General features: G+C 36.6%; 1 protein-coding gene across 4 annotated transcripts in view; it reads left to right on the forward strand.

Moving 5' to 3' along the window:
- Rundc3b (RUN domain containing 3B) overlaps positions 1-17,339 on the forward strand; it is a 164,974-nt gene that overhangs the window by 125,386 nt on the left and 22,249 nt on the right. For all 4 annotated transcript variants that reach the window (XM_059257287.1, XM_059257288.1, XM_059257285.1 and 1 more), the window contains exon 8: positions 10,361-10,518. In XM_059257287.1, coding sequence (XP_059113270.1) covers positions 10,361-10,518 — 158 coding nt within the window. The remainder of the gene's footprint in view (positions 1-10,360; positions 10,519-17,339) is intronic.

Consider the following 17,339-nt stretch of genomic DNA (forward strand, 5'->3'; position numbering starts at 1 on the left):
GACTTGCAGTAATTCCTCTGCCTCACCCTCCTGGGTGCTAGGATCAGGGGCATAAGTCTCTATGTATGGTAATAATTGTCTTTTCATTTAAATATTTTAATTTTTGAGAATTCATTTATAAGTAGTATAATTACATCATTTCCACTCTTCTTGTCCCCTCCCCCTTCTACTATGTTCCCCCTTCTCCCTCTGAAATTCATGACACCTTCTTCTTTAGTCATTATTGTTACACATACACACACACACACACACACACACACAATATGCAACCTACTGATACTGTCTTTTAAAAAAAGAACAATTCCCAATAATATAAAGTAATGCTGAATTCATGTACATCTCATAATGTGTCAATTATGAACTTAAAATTAATAGAATATCCAGAAGAAATAGTCAAATCCAAAATTATGGTTATTTTAATGTCTTTCAGAGTAATTTATGGATTGAGTAGAGAAAATATTAATAAGAATGTAGGAAACTTTAACAAAACAATTAATAAACTTACCATCAGAAAGCATGTATTCCCTTCTTGAATATCCCTCAGATAGAAAAAGTCTAGCCCTTCCTGCATTCATGGATTTTTTTTTTTTGCATACCCTGGGTGCAGTCTTGGAGAAGGCTCTCTAAAGGCCACCAGTATTTTCCATCTTCAGTGTTCCCTCAGTTTGTGTTTTCTTTATTGCTTCTGTTTCCATTTTCAGGTCTTGGGTGGTTTTATTCATTTCCTTCACCTGTTTATCTAAAATATATAAAATCTGATGACTAGAATATTATTAATATTAACTAATTAATTTAATGTGCCTACTTGTCAAGCACAAATGGAATAGCTATGTAACTTCCAGTAAGCATACTACAGTGCAATGCTGATTGCAAAGAGATAATAGTGATCACAGTATCACAGTGCAGTAAAGGCAGATGGCAGTTCTTAGTTATTTTTTCATTGCTGATATAAAATATCTAACAAAAGCAACTCAAGGGAGAAAAGGTTTATGTTGTTTTGTAGTATCTAGGCATGCAGTCTATCATGATGAGGAAGATATAGCAGAGGTGGGAGAGGCATATTGAGAGGACCATAAGGCTAGTCAAATTGTATCCAAACTCAGAAAGTAGAGAGTTAACAGGAAGTAGGGCTAGACTTTAAAACCTCAAGTCCTGCTCCTAGTAACTCACCTTCCCCAGCAAGGCTTCACCTTCTGAAGCCTTACCATATTGCACCACCAGATAGGGATCAGATGTTCAAACACATAAGCCTATGGGAACATGGCACATTCAAACTACAACATCAACACACAGTTCATTATCACCCGTGTATATCACGTAAAACTTCTAAAGTACAGGGCAAAAGAAACAAATAGAAATAATTGCAACTGAAAACAGTGCATATTGATGGTTATAAATAGCAATTATCCATTATCTGTAGGACTTAGAAGAATGAAATTAGAAAGATAATTATCTAAAACATAGGCAGAGAACAAACAATTCGAAGGAAGGAAAATAATAAAATCATTGATATGGACAAAATCAAAAGAATGGTAATTATTTGCCACATCCAATGAAACAGAAAAATCCATGGCAGAATAATTTATTCTAAAAAGTTAAGACAGATAAACAGTTTTTAAAATGAGAGTAGGCAGCATAACTAAAAAGTAACCAAAATCTTACCAGTAATTATTAGAGAGTAATTGTAATAGTTCCATGTCAGTGCCTTAGGAAACTGAAATGAAAAATTTCTTAAGTATCAAAACTGATACACTTACACTCTTTTGGAAAATGAACTTTTAAAAATTGTTCCCCAGAACTGACTAATGAAATCATTAGATCTGTGGTTTGGAGATACACTGTAGCAACTATTTTAACAACAGTGCTCCCTACCACATAGTGACTGTTTCTAATTCTAGACAAACCAGTAATATTCTTCAGTGAACTGATATCTGTGTGAAGTCATAAAAGTATAATGCATGGTAGGAATATGATTAATATAAAATATAAAAATGGTAGTAAGAACAATTAGACATTTGATAACTGAGAATGTATGGGGCCTGTGCCCCAGCAATTCTGCTCCTCAGAACACTGTGATATGTGATCCAGGAAACATATAACTGTGTTTATAGCATTATTGTTAGTATCAAGAAAATTCTGAAATCATTCTAATGGCATTGACTGGACAGGGATTAAGCTGTAATGCAGGTAGACTTTCTCTTTCCTGCCAGTCAGCTCTGTCCCTCAAGCCAGCACCCAAATAACCACACAGAGACTTCTTATTCATTATAAATGCTCAGCTGGTAGCTTAGACTTGTTACTAACTAGCTCTTATAACTTAACTTAACCCATATTTATTAATCTATTTGTTACCACATCACTCATGGCTTGTTACCTCATTTTGTACACATCCTGCCTCTTCTGCATCTGGCTGGCAACTCTACACTTCTTCATCTCAATGTGCTCTCAGTCTGGCTCTTCCACCTAACCTCTTCTTGCCAGCTATGGGCCAGTTAGCCCTTTATTAAACCAATGAGAGCAACACACATTCACAGTGTACAAAAGGATTATTCCACAGAATTTCCCCCTTTCTGTCTAATTAAAAAGGAAGGTTTTAACTTTACCATAATAAAACTAGTATATAACAAAAACAACTATCAAGTAAAAATTGCAGTTACAATATACAGTCCACTTGTATTTGACAGAATTAGAGAAAATATTCTATTATCTATTTACCATTGTGAGTCTAAAGTTTTATACCTGATTTACTTTTTATCATAACTAAGGAAAACTTTAAGTCTAATTATTCAGTCTTTAACTCCATCAAAGACCCCAGAAGGGTGTAATATTAACTAACAACAGGGACATCTGGCTACCTGGACAGTCATCCAAAGTTCTTCTGTAATGTTGGGGTATCCATCCTTGGTCTTTAGGCCTAGGATATCTGGCAGACATTTTTGAGAAGCAGGGAATTTTGATGGAATGGCCTACCTTGTCTTGGCAAAGTTTGGCAGTCACTTTCTTTTGTGTCCTGCTGGTCCAGTTTGGACAACACACTATCAGCAGTTAAAGCAAGGGCAGTTTGTTACCCAAATGGCTAGCTTTTGCCATAAAGAAAGCAAACTCTATACAGAGATTCTTTAATGCCCATCTTTTTTTTTTAAAGTAAATTGGTGCTGTCAGGAGCAGACATGTCTCACTATCATGAAAAGCCTCAAGTTATTAAACATTGTAAATGCCATATTTTGTAGGTCTTTGAAGTGTTTGAAGACCATCTATCTATCTAAATATATCTGTTAAACCTTGAAAATATACCTTTTATGACTACAAATTTGATTATTATAGATGACTACTAACCTGTATTTCTTAATTATACATTACATTTTTAAATGAACTGCATAAGCACAATACCCCAAACAAGAGTAGAAAAACATACATACAGTATAACAAGAATAACTTAAATTTATATCAGTAAACCAAAATCCATACCAATGTAAAATATTTTGAGATTAATAGTAGCTTTTTGGATTAAAGTAGATTCAATAATCTAACCTTTTATCTCATCATTTCTATATTATATCCCACTATTTTCCTTTAGAAAGAGCTCTTTGAATTTAACTCTTTTATTTAGCTTTTTTTTTTTGACCATGACTAATAACAACTTGTAACCAACCCCCTTTAAATGATGACAAACATCCATAACCCATCTTTTGGGAATGCGGGCATTGTTTTCTCTAGACTGCTTCCTATTGTCTGGGGGAAGGGTGCTGGCATCGTTAGGGGACCCTGAAAAAAATCAAGATAATGGTCAAGTCTTGGCTGGAGTAGTCTGTGCAGCTAGACCATCTTAGCCAACAGCCTTGAAGCTGTTCTGGTTACAGAACTCATGAGAGAACTGCAGTAGAGGCACTCTGAGATGCTAGATCGCTTGAGCCATTTGTTTTCATTGGTGTCTGGTCCCTTTGTTCTGAAAATATGTAAAGTTTCAAAGGTAACATATATATCTACATTAATACAAGTATAGACTGTGTGTTGTACACAAGTCATCCAAAGATGATTTTTTTGTTTTATGTTTGAGCAGGTAAAATATATGTCACCTATCCTGTAGTTTGTTTTTTGTTTTTTGTTTTTTTTAGGTTTACTTATTTATGTCTGTAGCCAGGATTTTCAAGGTGTCTTCCTCAATCAAATCTGATCTTCAACCCTGAACAAATCCACAGCCTTTCATTTTCTGTGGGAACAAAAGCATAACCTCTTACCCAAAACAACATACCTTTTGACTTCCATTTTGAAGTCAAGACATTTTTAAAATATATAGGTTGGATTAATCCAGCAGCCTCCATAATCCAATGTCTCTTAGCAGCTGTTGCTTGTTCATAACATACAGAATCTAGACTTCCCTTGTATTTTCCATCATTATGTGACTTTTTCCTTCATACTATTTTCTTTTTTTTAAGACTTTACTATTTTTAAACTATTCTCTTTTCTATGAGAAAAGAATAAACTATTGTTTTCTATGTACATAGGTTTGTACATACCCTTTCTCATTTCCTTCTCAAGCCTATGTACATTTTTAAACACATTGTAACCTGTTTAGAGGTTTCTTCTGTCTGGATCTGTCTTTATTGTGTATCTGTAATCTTTTCTGTTTGCTTGAGCAAAACTTAAAACCACTGAGCAGCTTAGCTCATAGCATGCTGGCAAGTGGCTCCCCCGACTTGGTTCCCTGGGAGCCTAGCCTCATGGTCTGGCAGGAGTCATATTTACCACCCCAACTTTGGGAAGTTTTTGTTTCCATGCTGCTATAGGCATTTTTACCTAGTCTTATGCTATCGAGTATTGTCCCATCCACTGCTCACAAAGCCCATACAAGTGCTTGGAGGCAAGGCCTCTTAAAAGAGCCACACCTCTATTAGCACCAAGCCTACCGGAGAGAAGGAGGTCACCAGGAAGCCACAATTTGACTCAGCTCTAAACTTTTTTTCAAACTTTCTCAGTCTTTATATGGATGCATGTGGCCCCACATTGAATGCCATTTATAGGTGGACTTTCTCTGTCCTGAAAGTCAGTTCTGTCCCACTAGCCAGCTCCCAAATAACCACACAGAGACTTCTTATTCATTATAAATGCTCAGCTGGTAGCTTAGACTTGTTACTAACTAGCTCTTACAACTTAAATTAAACCATATTCATTAATCTATGTGTTGCCCTATCACTCATGACTTGCTACTCATTTTCTGCACATCCTGCTTCCTCGGCATCTGGCTGACAACACCACTCTTTTTTTTTTTTTTTTTTTGGTTTTTCGAGACAGGGTTTCTCTGTGTAGCTTTGCGCCTTTTCCTGGAACTCACTTGGTAGCCCAGGCTGGCCTCGAACTCACAGAGATCCACCTGGCTCTGCCTCCCGAGTGCTGGGATTAAAGGCGTGCGCCACCACCGCCCTGCAACACCACTCTTCTTTATCCTAGCATACTCTCAGTCTGGCTCTTCCACCTAACCTCTTCCTGCCTAGCTATTGGCCAGTTAGCCCTTTATTAAACCAATGAGAGCAACACATAATCACAGTGTACAAAAGTATTCCACAATGCTATAATATTCATACAATGAAATAATATATAGTATTGAAAGTAAATGGACTAGCTAAACTCATCAATGTAGATGAAAAAAACATGTTTCAAAAGAATACATACAAAACTCAGGGAAACTAAGCAATATGTTAAGACAACATTCATGATAAAAACCAGGAAGAAAAGGAGTTGATAAACACATATCTCAAGATACTACCTTTCCTCCAGATTATAGAATATCATTATATTGACTCCTACTGTAGTGATAATTAACTGAGATAATGAATAATATATTCTTTAATTGCTGTTTGAAAGTATTTGTATAAATACATAAAAAGATTTGTTTATAAAATTATTTTCAATCATTGAGATTCAATTATAAAGTAAATATATGAAATTTACTATGGAAACCAGTCTTCAGAGGCAAATAATACTAGCCTCTATTAACAGGTGTCATGAAGCTAAAAGAAAGGGAGCATTTTGTTAATGTCACAAATGAGATAGCATGTACTGTGATGTAAGTGGCAAAGCTAGACTATGACACTCAGCAGTTCATAGCCAATAAGCCTGCAGTCTAATGAAAATATGATACTACCTCCTGATGTTATGCTAAAATGTTAATATCTGTGTGATTTTTGAGAAGTAATTGCATAGAGTAAGTTTTCTAATAGATCTTTATTTCAAAGCTAGGAGGTATATACTTGCTACTATTAACAAGGCTTGGGAATTTTTAACCAAGATTTGCCTTAAATTACATATGAAATTTCTCAAATTAAAAATAATTATTTTTAGGGGCTGTGGAAATTTCTCAGTGGTTAGAGTTCCAGCTGCTGTCACAGAAGACCCATGTTTAATTCCCAGCACCCCCATGGCAACTCACTACAATCTGTAGCTTCAGTTCCAGGAATCTGAAGCCCTCTTCTAGCCTCCATGGGCACCCGGTATGCACATGGAACACACGTGTGTGCAGTCAAAAATTCATCCATAAACATAAATACAAAATTAAATATTTTTAAAAATACCTTTAGGGGCTATAGAGATGGCCCAGTGGTTAAGAGTGCCTGCTACTCTTAAGAAGATCCAGGTTCAGTTGCTAGTACCCACATCAAGTAGCTCACACCCTTAACTCCAGTTCCAGGGGAACTAATATCTTCCTGCCCCTGTGGGGAACCTGCATGTATAGTGGTACACAAACTAACTCATACATCTACATTCACATGAATAAAAAATCAGTAGAGGACCTGAAGTTTCACAGCATACATCAAGGCCGCAGGGCAGGATGGGAGCTCCAAGCTGCCAGAAGCAGCTCTTGTTCTGTGATTTCTGGGTTCTGTCCCTCATGGTCCTATAGTCTGAAGGTAATTAAACTCAGAGATGAGCCAGGAATAATGGCACCCACTTTCAATCCCAGCACTCAGGAGGCAGAGGTAGGCAGATCTCTAAGTTTCAGGACAGCCTAGTCTACAGAGCAAGTTCCAGGACAGTCAGAGAAACCCTGTCTCAAAAAACAAACAACTACAGGATCTCAGCTACAGGCACAATAATCTAGCAGATAAGAACAGCAAATGAGATAATAACACTGAGAATTCAAAAGTAGGAATGGCTGGCTTATCAGTGTCATACATTTGAACTGGTACTTAAAGGAGATGTACTTGGGGTAGACTTACTTGAAGGAAAGAAAGCAGAATTTTATTTGTTCAGAGAAAGTCTAGCCTCATGGTGGCAGAGTGTAACTGCTCATACTGTTTCTCATTTGAGAACTGCAAAGTAAAGCAAGATGTATGTGGATCCAGTACCTTGGGTGGCCCAGTTCTTGACTGCACCACATTTCAAAACTTCCTACTTGAAGTTGTACATACTGCTGAACAACTTACTACAAAAAAGTGAAAGGCATCCAAGACTTTAGGGCAGTCCACATTCGGAAATACACAGAGAAGTTTTTTTTGCATCATGAAAGGATATTTTGATCACCTTTGGGGGCAGCTGTTAATTTTAAAATTTTCTGAAACATCGTGCTTCCTGAAGATAAATGTCAGGAGATGCATCCTTTTAGAGAAGACTTACAGCTTTCACAGAAAGGGAACTGCAGAGATACAGGAATGTACAGTGAGTACTGGAACTGCAGAGGTACAGGAGTATGCAGTGAATACTGGAACTGCAGAGGTACAGGAGTGTGCAGTGGATACTGGAACTGCAGAGGTACAGGAGTGTGCAGTGAATCCTGGAACTGCAGAGGTACAGGAGTGTGCAGTGGATACTGGAACTGCAGAGGTACAGGAGTGTGCAGTGAATCCTGGAACTGCAGAGGTACAGGAGTGTGCAGTGAATACTGGAACTGCAGAGATACAGGAGTGTGCAGTGGATACTGGAACTGCAGAGGTATAGGAGTGTGCAGTGGATACTGCAACTGCAGAGGTACAGGAGTATGCAGTGAATACTGGAACTGCAGAGGTACAGGAGTGTGCAGTGGATACTGGAACTGCAGAGGTACAGGAGTGTGCAGTGAATCCTGGAACTTCAGAGATACACTAGTATCAGGCTGAATACTGAAGCTGCAATGATACTGACTGTGGTAGTTTGAATGTAATTGGCCCCCATAAACTCATAGGGAGTGACACTATTAGGAAGTGTAGCTTTGCTGGAGTGGGTATGGCCTTGTTGGAGGGAATATATCATTGTGGGGGTGGGCTTTGAGGTCTTTTGCTTAAGCTTCGCTCAGTGTCACAGTTAGTTGACTTCCTGTTGCCTGCAAGATGTAGCACTCTCAGCTCCCGCACCGTGTCTGCCTGCATGCCGTCTTGCTCCCTGCCATGATGATAATGGGCTGAACCTCTTAAACTGTAAGCCGCCCCAATTAAATGTTTTTTTTGTAAGAGTTGCCATGGTCATGGTGTCTCTTTACAGTAATAGAAAACCCTAAGACACTGAGTATGTGGCAGAATTATGTACCAAGCAGACCTTTCTTTCAGAATTATAAGAACAAACAACTGTTCAAGCCAAATTCAGATGAGCTTGAAAATGGTGCCAGAGATCATGGAACTAGTGATTTTAGGGAGAATTTGGTGTTCCTGGTCCAGAACTCCAGAAAACTCCAGAACATTAAAGACAAGGTGGAAGGAGAGACAATGCAGTGGTTAGATTACTGCTCTTTAGAGTACCTCAGAGTTCAGTTCCAAACACCCACAAGACAGGCCAAATCCTTTCTAACTCCAGTTACAGGGAAACTGGAAACTCTTCTGGTCTCTACAGGGACCAGGCATGCACATGGTGCACAAACATTCATGCAGGCAAAACTACCACACACATAAAAAAGATAGATACATAGATAGATAGATAGATAGATAGATAGATAGATAGATAGATAGATAGATAGATAGATAGATAGATAACAATGTGGAAAGAAAATCCTGGGAATATCTTAATTTCTCAATAGTAAAAGATAGACATTTAAAAAGTAGCTTCTTTGCTTACTATTCTGTTTGCCTCTTCTGTTTTGGTCTACTTTTCTAAAGTGTTTACACAGTGCCTTGAACTAGTCTTGAAAATATCTGTCAACGAGATCTCTAGCCAATATGTGGGAAAGAATTCTTGATTTGGCAGTGGCTTATTGGGGCATGCCTAAAGAAGTGAAGCTAGATGCCAAAGACACTTGTAAAGTCATACTTTGGTCATGAATCTCTTGTGCTCTCAGTGAGAAAAAGGTCAAACAGGTGACTCCTTCGTTACCCAGTCATTACACCATGCTCCAGCCAACACAGACCTTTGCTTCTGTTAGTCACTAATAACTTCATTTACATGAGGAAGTTGATTACTGGTTGAAAGAAGGAAGTATCAAAAACCAACAACTTTGGTCTTTGAAACAGAAGAAAGAAGTTGTTTCTGTTTCCAAAAGAAATCTTTTCAACAAGCAAGGCCCTGGTAGTGTTAAGCAGTTAACCTTGGAGTCTGTCAGGAGAAGACAAAAGAAGCAGATTCCAATGAAGCAGAAAACATGGGCATGCATACCCAGAAATGAAATAGTATTTTTAGATTCTTGGGTTTTATACCAATTATGTTAATAGTATAGTTAGTTTTGGAACCTGCCTTGCACCTACTGTCTAATTAACTTATTGATTAACTTCTGTAAGCATCAAATATATAGTGCCCACCAATCCAGGAGAAGCAGTGATTACTTTGAAGGTGTCATCTGCCTTCCGTTTCTTCCTAATGAGTGGGATCTGGAGTTGGTTCCTTGTATATAGAAAGTGTAACTTAGAGTATTGATATTTGTTTTGGTTTGTTTGCTTGTTTGTTTGTTTTTGGTTTTTCAAGACAGGGTTTCTCTGTGTAGCTTTGGAGCCTGTCCTGGAACTCACTCTGTAGCCCAGGCTGGCCTCAAACTCACAGAGATCCACCTGTCTCTGCCTCCCAGTGCTGGGATTAAAGGCGTGCACCACCACCGCCCGGCGAGTATTGATATTTCTAATTAGATATTCATGGACTTCGAAAACCTGTGTTTATCATCATGAAGTCTGATTTAAGTCCTGTGCATTAAATAACGCTTTCACTCTGGCAGGGAAGGCAAGGGCAGGAGATGAAGTTCAAGGTCATCTGGGAATATATAACTAGACCCTGTCTCCCAGTCCATTCCTCCCAAATAACATTCAAGAATGGAGAGTGCATATTAAGCTTCTATATATGATTAAAATCGTTCATCAGTAATATATGTTTCATTATAAAATAGAAGGAAATAATGCTGGTGGTGCTCAGCATTTATCTTAAGATGTCTTAGAATTTTGCAGTTGACATTATCTTTGTGATATTGTGTTTCCAGGGTTATCTTGAAGAACTCTTACGACTTCGTGAGAACCAACTTTCTGAATCTGTCTCTCAGAACAAAGTACTACTTCAGAGGATTGAAGATTCTGATCTGGCCCACAAGTTGGAGAAGGAACAGTTAGAATATATCATTGTGGAGCTTCAAGATCAGCTGTAAGTGAGATCCTTTTATAAGAACTTTGGCAATGCATAGACATCAGTGTGGAATGTGCTTTGCTATACAATTCAAATTCCAGGAAGTCTGCTTGCCTCTCAGATCTTCTCACTCTTTTTAAGGTGTTTTTTTTTCCTTACTAGAAAAGTAATCTGTTTTCGTTGTGGGAAATTAGAAAAAAAGATGAAAATTAAAATACCTTCACTTGTTCTGCGTAGTATGCATTCAAAAGGCATGTTTTTTGCTTAAGTCTCTGTTTTGTTTTTGCAGTGCTGGGCATCAGACTTACTGAAGCGCATCCTCAGCCTTTAAGCGTTCATGTAGTTAATTAGTTGTTGATTGACTGCAAAAAGATTGTACATTAGACCATATTACTAAGTGCAATCCTGATGGATAAAACTGATGCCAGGCTCTGCCAGGGTATCACTGTGCACAATTTAATGCAGTTTCCTCTTAAAAAAATTCGTAGCAGGCAGTGTTTAGATGAACAGATTATTGTATATGGAACTGCATTCTGTATGAGCTCCTTCACCTGTCACTGTTCAAAGCACTCACACTAATTCTACCATTTTGTCAAAATTATGTTAATTGTTTATAGTGAAAAATCTCCACATAATGGTTTTTACTCTTAAAGGATGATTTTTAAATATTACTAGACTTTCAGAAAAATTATAAGTATTAGTACACAGAATTTTTCATATTTATTTACCAAGGTTTATCAGATTTTAACATTGTAATTCTCTTCCTCTCCTCACATGCATGCAGATTTTTAACCATTTAAATGCTGTATACATTATCAGACCTTCTTCTATATGTCAGAAGTTTGCTAAGAATAAAGATATTCTTGTGTATAGCCAAAGTTCATGAATCAGTTTTAAAAGTTCAAATTGATTAAATGCTCCAGTCTTCTCCATCATTCACATTTCAATGTCATGAATTATTCTACAACTGTCCCTCAGTGCACTTTGTTTCTCTGTCACCAAGTCCAGTTCAAGGTTGTTCTCTTTGGTTTTGTTTTTCAGTCATTTTAAACTTAGAGCAGTTTCTGTTTGTCTCACAGGAGATGGATGCTATAAGAAATACAGGCCAGTGATCCTTATTGTATTGTGTTGTTCCTTTGTTTTTGCTTTGATAAACTTACCCTTTTTCCCCTCATATACAGAAGTTACTTTTGCCTTAAGAATGTAACCCCAAAAGCATGTGAAGTCTATTGGCTCTTTATTAATGGTATAAATTGTAATGAGTTGAACAACTATTCTGGAATATTCTGTCTTTTGCATGGTTGCTGCTATTTTCCTTTGTAATTTATCCATAAAATATGATAAGAGATTATGAGGCCAATTGAACATGACAGATGGCTTTTTATTTTACCTACTTATTTATTTACTTATTTATTCATTGGTTTTTTTGAGACACAGTCTCACTGTGTAGTCTTGGCTGTCCTGGAATTCACTGTGTAGAACAGGCTGGTGAACTCAGAGAGATCCAACCTCCTTCCGCTACCTCCAGGGTGGTGAGAAAATATGTGCACGGCCACACCTGGCAGGGGATGGCTTTTTTAAGTAAAAAATTCTATAAGTAAACAAAAAACTCACAATATTTTCTACGAGTTTGTGTGTTGATAAAAATAATTTCTCCACTCGTTGTTCCCGTTCCTTCTAATGTAGAGGGCTCATCATGAGTCACACTCCATAAACCTAGCTTCTGTTAGGATGGATAAAACTAGCAAGACCAAAATAGTAAAGATGGCTGGGATTCCTTTATAATTAAAAGATTAAGAAGGTAATTACAGTTTTTAAAAGTAATACTGGTAACTTGTCTAAATATTTTCATCATAAAATCAGACTCAGCATGAGCCTCTAATCTCAGCACTGAGGAACTAAGAAGGTCATGAGGCTGTGCCCATCCTGGCTATTATATATCAAGACTTTGTCTTTAAAAATTAAGTATAAACAAAGAAAAGTTAATTTTACTTTATTAAAAATATTTTCAATTGATGAATTAAGTTTTGATAAGTTTAATTTACTTTTTATAATTTAAATGAAAACTCCCATTTTTTAGCATGCACTGTTTTATAGTGTAGTAAAGTAAAGCTGTTATAGATCCTTTTGGTTTTGCAAAGGAACTTTACAGTTATTCCTAATACCTTTAAAGAAGATTTTAACAAAACAATATTAATAAAGCAACAAATTAAAGTTATGTTCAAGGCTGTAGAGATGGCTCAGTAGTTAAGAGCATTGGCTGTTCTTCCAGGGGACCCAGGTTCAATTCCCAGCACCTACATGGTAGCTGACAACCGAGTATATATAACTCCAATTCCAGATGATCTGATTCACTTTTTTTTTTTTTTTTTTGGTTTTTCAAGACAAGGTTTCTCTTTGTAGCTTTGTGCCTTTCCTGGATCTCGCTCTGTAGACCAGGCTGGCCTCGAACTCACAAAGATCCGCCTGCCTCTGCCTCCCGAGTGCTGGGATTAAAGGCGTGTGCCACCACCGCCCGGCTCTGATACACTTTTTTAACATCCATAGGCACCAGGCACAGATGTGATACAGAGACATACAGGCAGGCTAACCATCCATACAAATGCAATAAAATAAATATTTGAAATGTATCCATTGATAAAAATTGGACAGTTTTCTTGAACTTAGAAGTTAAACATTTGCCGTGAAGTAATAGAGCTGTAACCTCCAGATTGTTGTAAGTTGTCTCCCAAGATTCCTTTGCATAAAACTACTTTAGAGGATCCTGAATATTCTCATTTGACTACTTAATTAATTAAAATCATTTGTATTAATTGCTAAATTAATTAATAATTGATGGTTAATAATACTAAATATTAGCCAGCAATTGAATTAATCAGTTAGTGCAGATTAGATTTAAGATGCAGAATAGTGTGAGCACTTTAACAGCTATGGAGAAAGTGAGCATTTCCCCTTATTGTTGAGGGCCTTTATACATTGCCAAGTAGCCTGCATCAGAGAGGATACTGCAGTTCCTTTTGCTCTTCTGAGAAGATAAAATATTTAAATACATCAGTGTAAGAGTCAAAGAGGAATATTAAGAGAGAATAAAAGACATGTAATGCTTGTTCCTCTATAGGTTGAATATCTTTTCTTGATGAGTTGAATCCTTTTCTACTCAGCTTGCTTTTTTTTTAACATTTCTTTTCTTGTTTCTTTCTTTTTTCCTTTTTTTCCTTTCTTTCCTTCTTTCCTTTCCTTCCTTCCTTCCTTTCTTCCCTCCTTCCTTCCTTTCTTTCTTTTTCTTTCTTATTTTTCAAGACAGGGTTTTTCTATGTATTCCTGGCTGTCCTGGAACTCGCTCTGTAGACCAGGCTGGCCTTGAACTCAGAGATCCGCCTGCCTCTGCCTCCCAAGTGCTGGAATTAAAGGTGTGTGCCACCACTGCCCAGCAACATTTCTTAATATATGTCATTTAAATTACTCTATTATTCTTGGATTTTGTTTTTAATGCTCATAAAATATGAACACTTTGTAGTTTTGGTTACACTGTAATTAGTAATGCGTGTAATACAAGAGCATTTTGACAGTTTTTACAGATCAGGACTGTCTTCAGCTAATAGCTATGGCCTTGCCCACCGGCAGCTTGGTCTGAATTAATGTCTTGAAGCTGCTGGCCCTTCACCTCAAAAATAAAGATAGTATTCACTTGGTGTATTATTTAAAAAGTTAAGACAGGCCAGGTGGCACACACGGATAATTAATACTTAGAAAGTGGGAGCAGGAGAGTTAGGAATTTGACAGCCTGGAGCTTCCTAATATCCTATGTCAGGCAACCAAAAAATGAAAAGAAATGTTAATGTTGGTAGACAAAGTACTAGCAGGGGTACTCAGATTATTATTTCTTCTGCTTTGGTTTTGAGTTTTAAGATACGAACTTTTGAGTTCTAACTTTCAAATACCAGTTGGATGAATGATCAAAATCATTATACAAGGGTATGTTCACAGTGTATAGAGATGCATCCTGTTTAATTACCAATTAACAGGTATCACCTGTAAATGTAACCCTTTTTCTCATTCATATATTTGGTAAAATGATAAGTATCTTACAAGACATTGGAAAAAGGCACTTTTTTTAAAAAAGCTGAGTTCACAGTTAATAAAGTTTAAAAATATTAGGATATTTTAAAATTTAAAACTAATCTTTGAATTTGAAAATATTAGTAATATTACTTCATTGTAGATACTGCATTATTCTAGGTTTAATTCTCATAGTTTTAAGATATGTGGTTCATATTGATTTTTTTTACTTCAATAAATATTAACTCCAGTTCATGCAAAAATGAATATCAACAATCTTACAATATTACTTATTCTTTGGATCAACATATATAAGATTTGTTATAGTGAGAGAAATGAGTTTAGCTCTAGTTAATAGTCATTTATTCATATGTATGCTTTTAGGATCTCTTGCTTAATAGAAGCTAAGAGCACATGATCTTTTCTTACAAGTAGTTTGTAAGATAGTGAGGTAGAAGATTGACATCATCAATCCCATGGTTGTTTAAAGACCATGGATTGTTATATGTAATAGGGATAGTCTGTTAACAGCCACAGATTTGGGCCCTTGAGTAGATTTGCTGTTTAAACAATTGTAAAGCATATACTGCAAACCTCAGAAATAGAGATCCATAGAACAATGTGTAAAATCTTCATCTTGAAGAATTCTTAACAGCTCATGATGCATTTTTTTTTCCTGTTAATGACTTGAAAATTTTAGCAATGGTAACATTTTCTGTAAGATCTTGTAAGGGAAGGAACTAAAGAGTCTAAACAATATAAGCAGCTACTCATTGTCGAGGTAATTCAAGACCCAACCCCATTGCTGAAGATCACAGTAAATCATTGTGGTATCATCCATCAGCCAGCAAAACAAGTCTGTGGTGTGATACTTTGGTTCACAGTTAGGGTGAGTGCTGCAGATCCTGGAAAGAGAGTACAATGATGTCATCATTGTCTACTCTAAAGTAGATGTTATGACCTATCCTAATCATCTGATCATAATACATTTAGCAGATGATACTTGTTAATACTTAATAAAAGTTTAACTAAAACCATGTTAATATGAGTTGCATACTCCATTATCTGTATTAGAACAGATATTAAGAAAGTACAATGAGGACTAAGGAAATGGCTCAGTTGGCAAGGTTCTGGACCTGAGTTTGATCCCTTAACCTATGTGAAAAAGCCAGGTGCTGTGGCACACACTTGTCATCTCAGCACTGCAAAGGGAAGGCAGAGACCAGCCAGTCCCTAGGTCTCTCTGGCCAGCCAGTCCAGCTTACTTGGCAAGCTCCAGGCCAGAGCTAGATGCTGTTTGAAAAATAAAAATGGTGGATGGTGCCCAAAGAATAGCACCAAAGGTTGTCCAGTAGCCTACACATGTGTGCACAGATACAGATGTGTGCACACAGACATAAACACACACACAAAGAAAGCAGAAAAAAGAAAATGCGGTCAAACTAGAAAGGTAAACCACATTGTATTACATTTTTCCTAAATATTGATGGGAAATCCAGTAGAATACTAAATTTTAAAAGACAATCATTTGATGTGAATGGTACTCCATTTCCCCTACGATATATTCCATTAAAATACAAATTTTCCTATTATTGTTTTCAATTTATAACACTGTTTTATTTCCACATAATTTGCAAGATTAGTGCATTTAAAAGAAACAGTACATTCTATTTGGGGACAAAAATGTATAAACATGTTATTTATAGTATCGATAACTAGAGAGTGAAGACAGAAATAAAGGAAAATAGTTCTTTTATATTAATGAAGTTAAGTCGATATAAATTCAAATTAGAGTATTATAGCCTTAAAATGTTAAATGTAATCTTTATAGTAACCCAAAGAAAACATAGAATATATATGAAAGGAAGTAAAGAAATTGAAACACTGTGTTACAAAAACATGAAAAAAACAAGTATACCAGTAAATGAGGGACTGATAACTTATAGATATTGAAAACAAATTCTATATTGATAACAATCTCCATTATTAGAAGTAAAGCTCTCTAAGAAACAGATTGGAAGTATAGGACAAGAAATCATCTGGTCCATATGAACATGCAGTCTATAAGAGACTCGCTTTAGCCCCAGAGACAACAGAGGGAAAAGGATAATACACAGGAACAGTAATTAAAAGAGAACAGATATAATTATACAAGTATCAGAGGAATACTTTAAAGCTGCAAAGCTATAAGACTGTTTGAAAGACACATTAGTAAAAGCTCATATAGTTATACATTAAATGATAAAGCATCAAAATTTATGAAGAACAAAACAGAACTGAAGGCAAGAAAAAGCTATGTAATAGTTTGAGAATTCACTACCATTCTGAGCGATGACTAGGACAACCACAAAGGAACTAAGGATGTCACAGCATGTTAAAGCAGTTAATATTGTACCCAGCATCTGCATTCTCAAGGGCCAGGCCAAGATATGCCATATGTGAGAACACAGTTCTTAACAGATTTTAAAAGATAACATGAAGTGTCTCCTCTAGCAAATAAGAAAGCAGAAGGGGATTTATCCATAAAATAGAATGTTAGCTAGCTTAAAATAGAAGGAAATTTTGTGATGTGCCGCAACAGGGATGAAAGGTATGCTACAACAAGGATGTTATTCATGCTAAGTGAAAAAAATCATTCACGAAAAACTGACTCCACTTACATGAGTGAATTAATCACTTTTCTCCCTGCTGCGTCTTTGGACACAGGGAGAGAGGGAGTTTAAGGAGGGAGGCACTCCACCGTGGCAGTGAAGTGTGGCTGCGGTAGAGTGGAGCAGCTG

The sequence above is a fragment of the Peromyscus eremicus genome, chromosome 3 (genome assembly GCF_949786415.1).
Source record: "Peromyscus eremicus chromosome 3, PerEre_H2_v1, whole genome shotgun sequence".
Lineage (NCBI taxonomy): Eukaryota > Metazoa > Chordata > Mammalia > Rodentia > Cricetidae > Peromyscus > Peromyscus eremicus.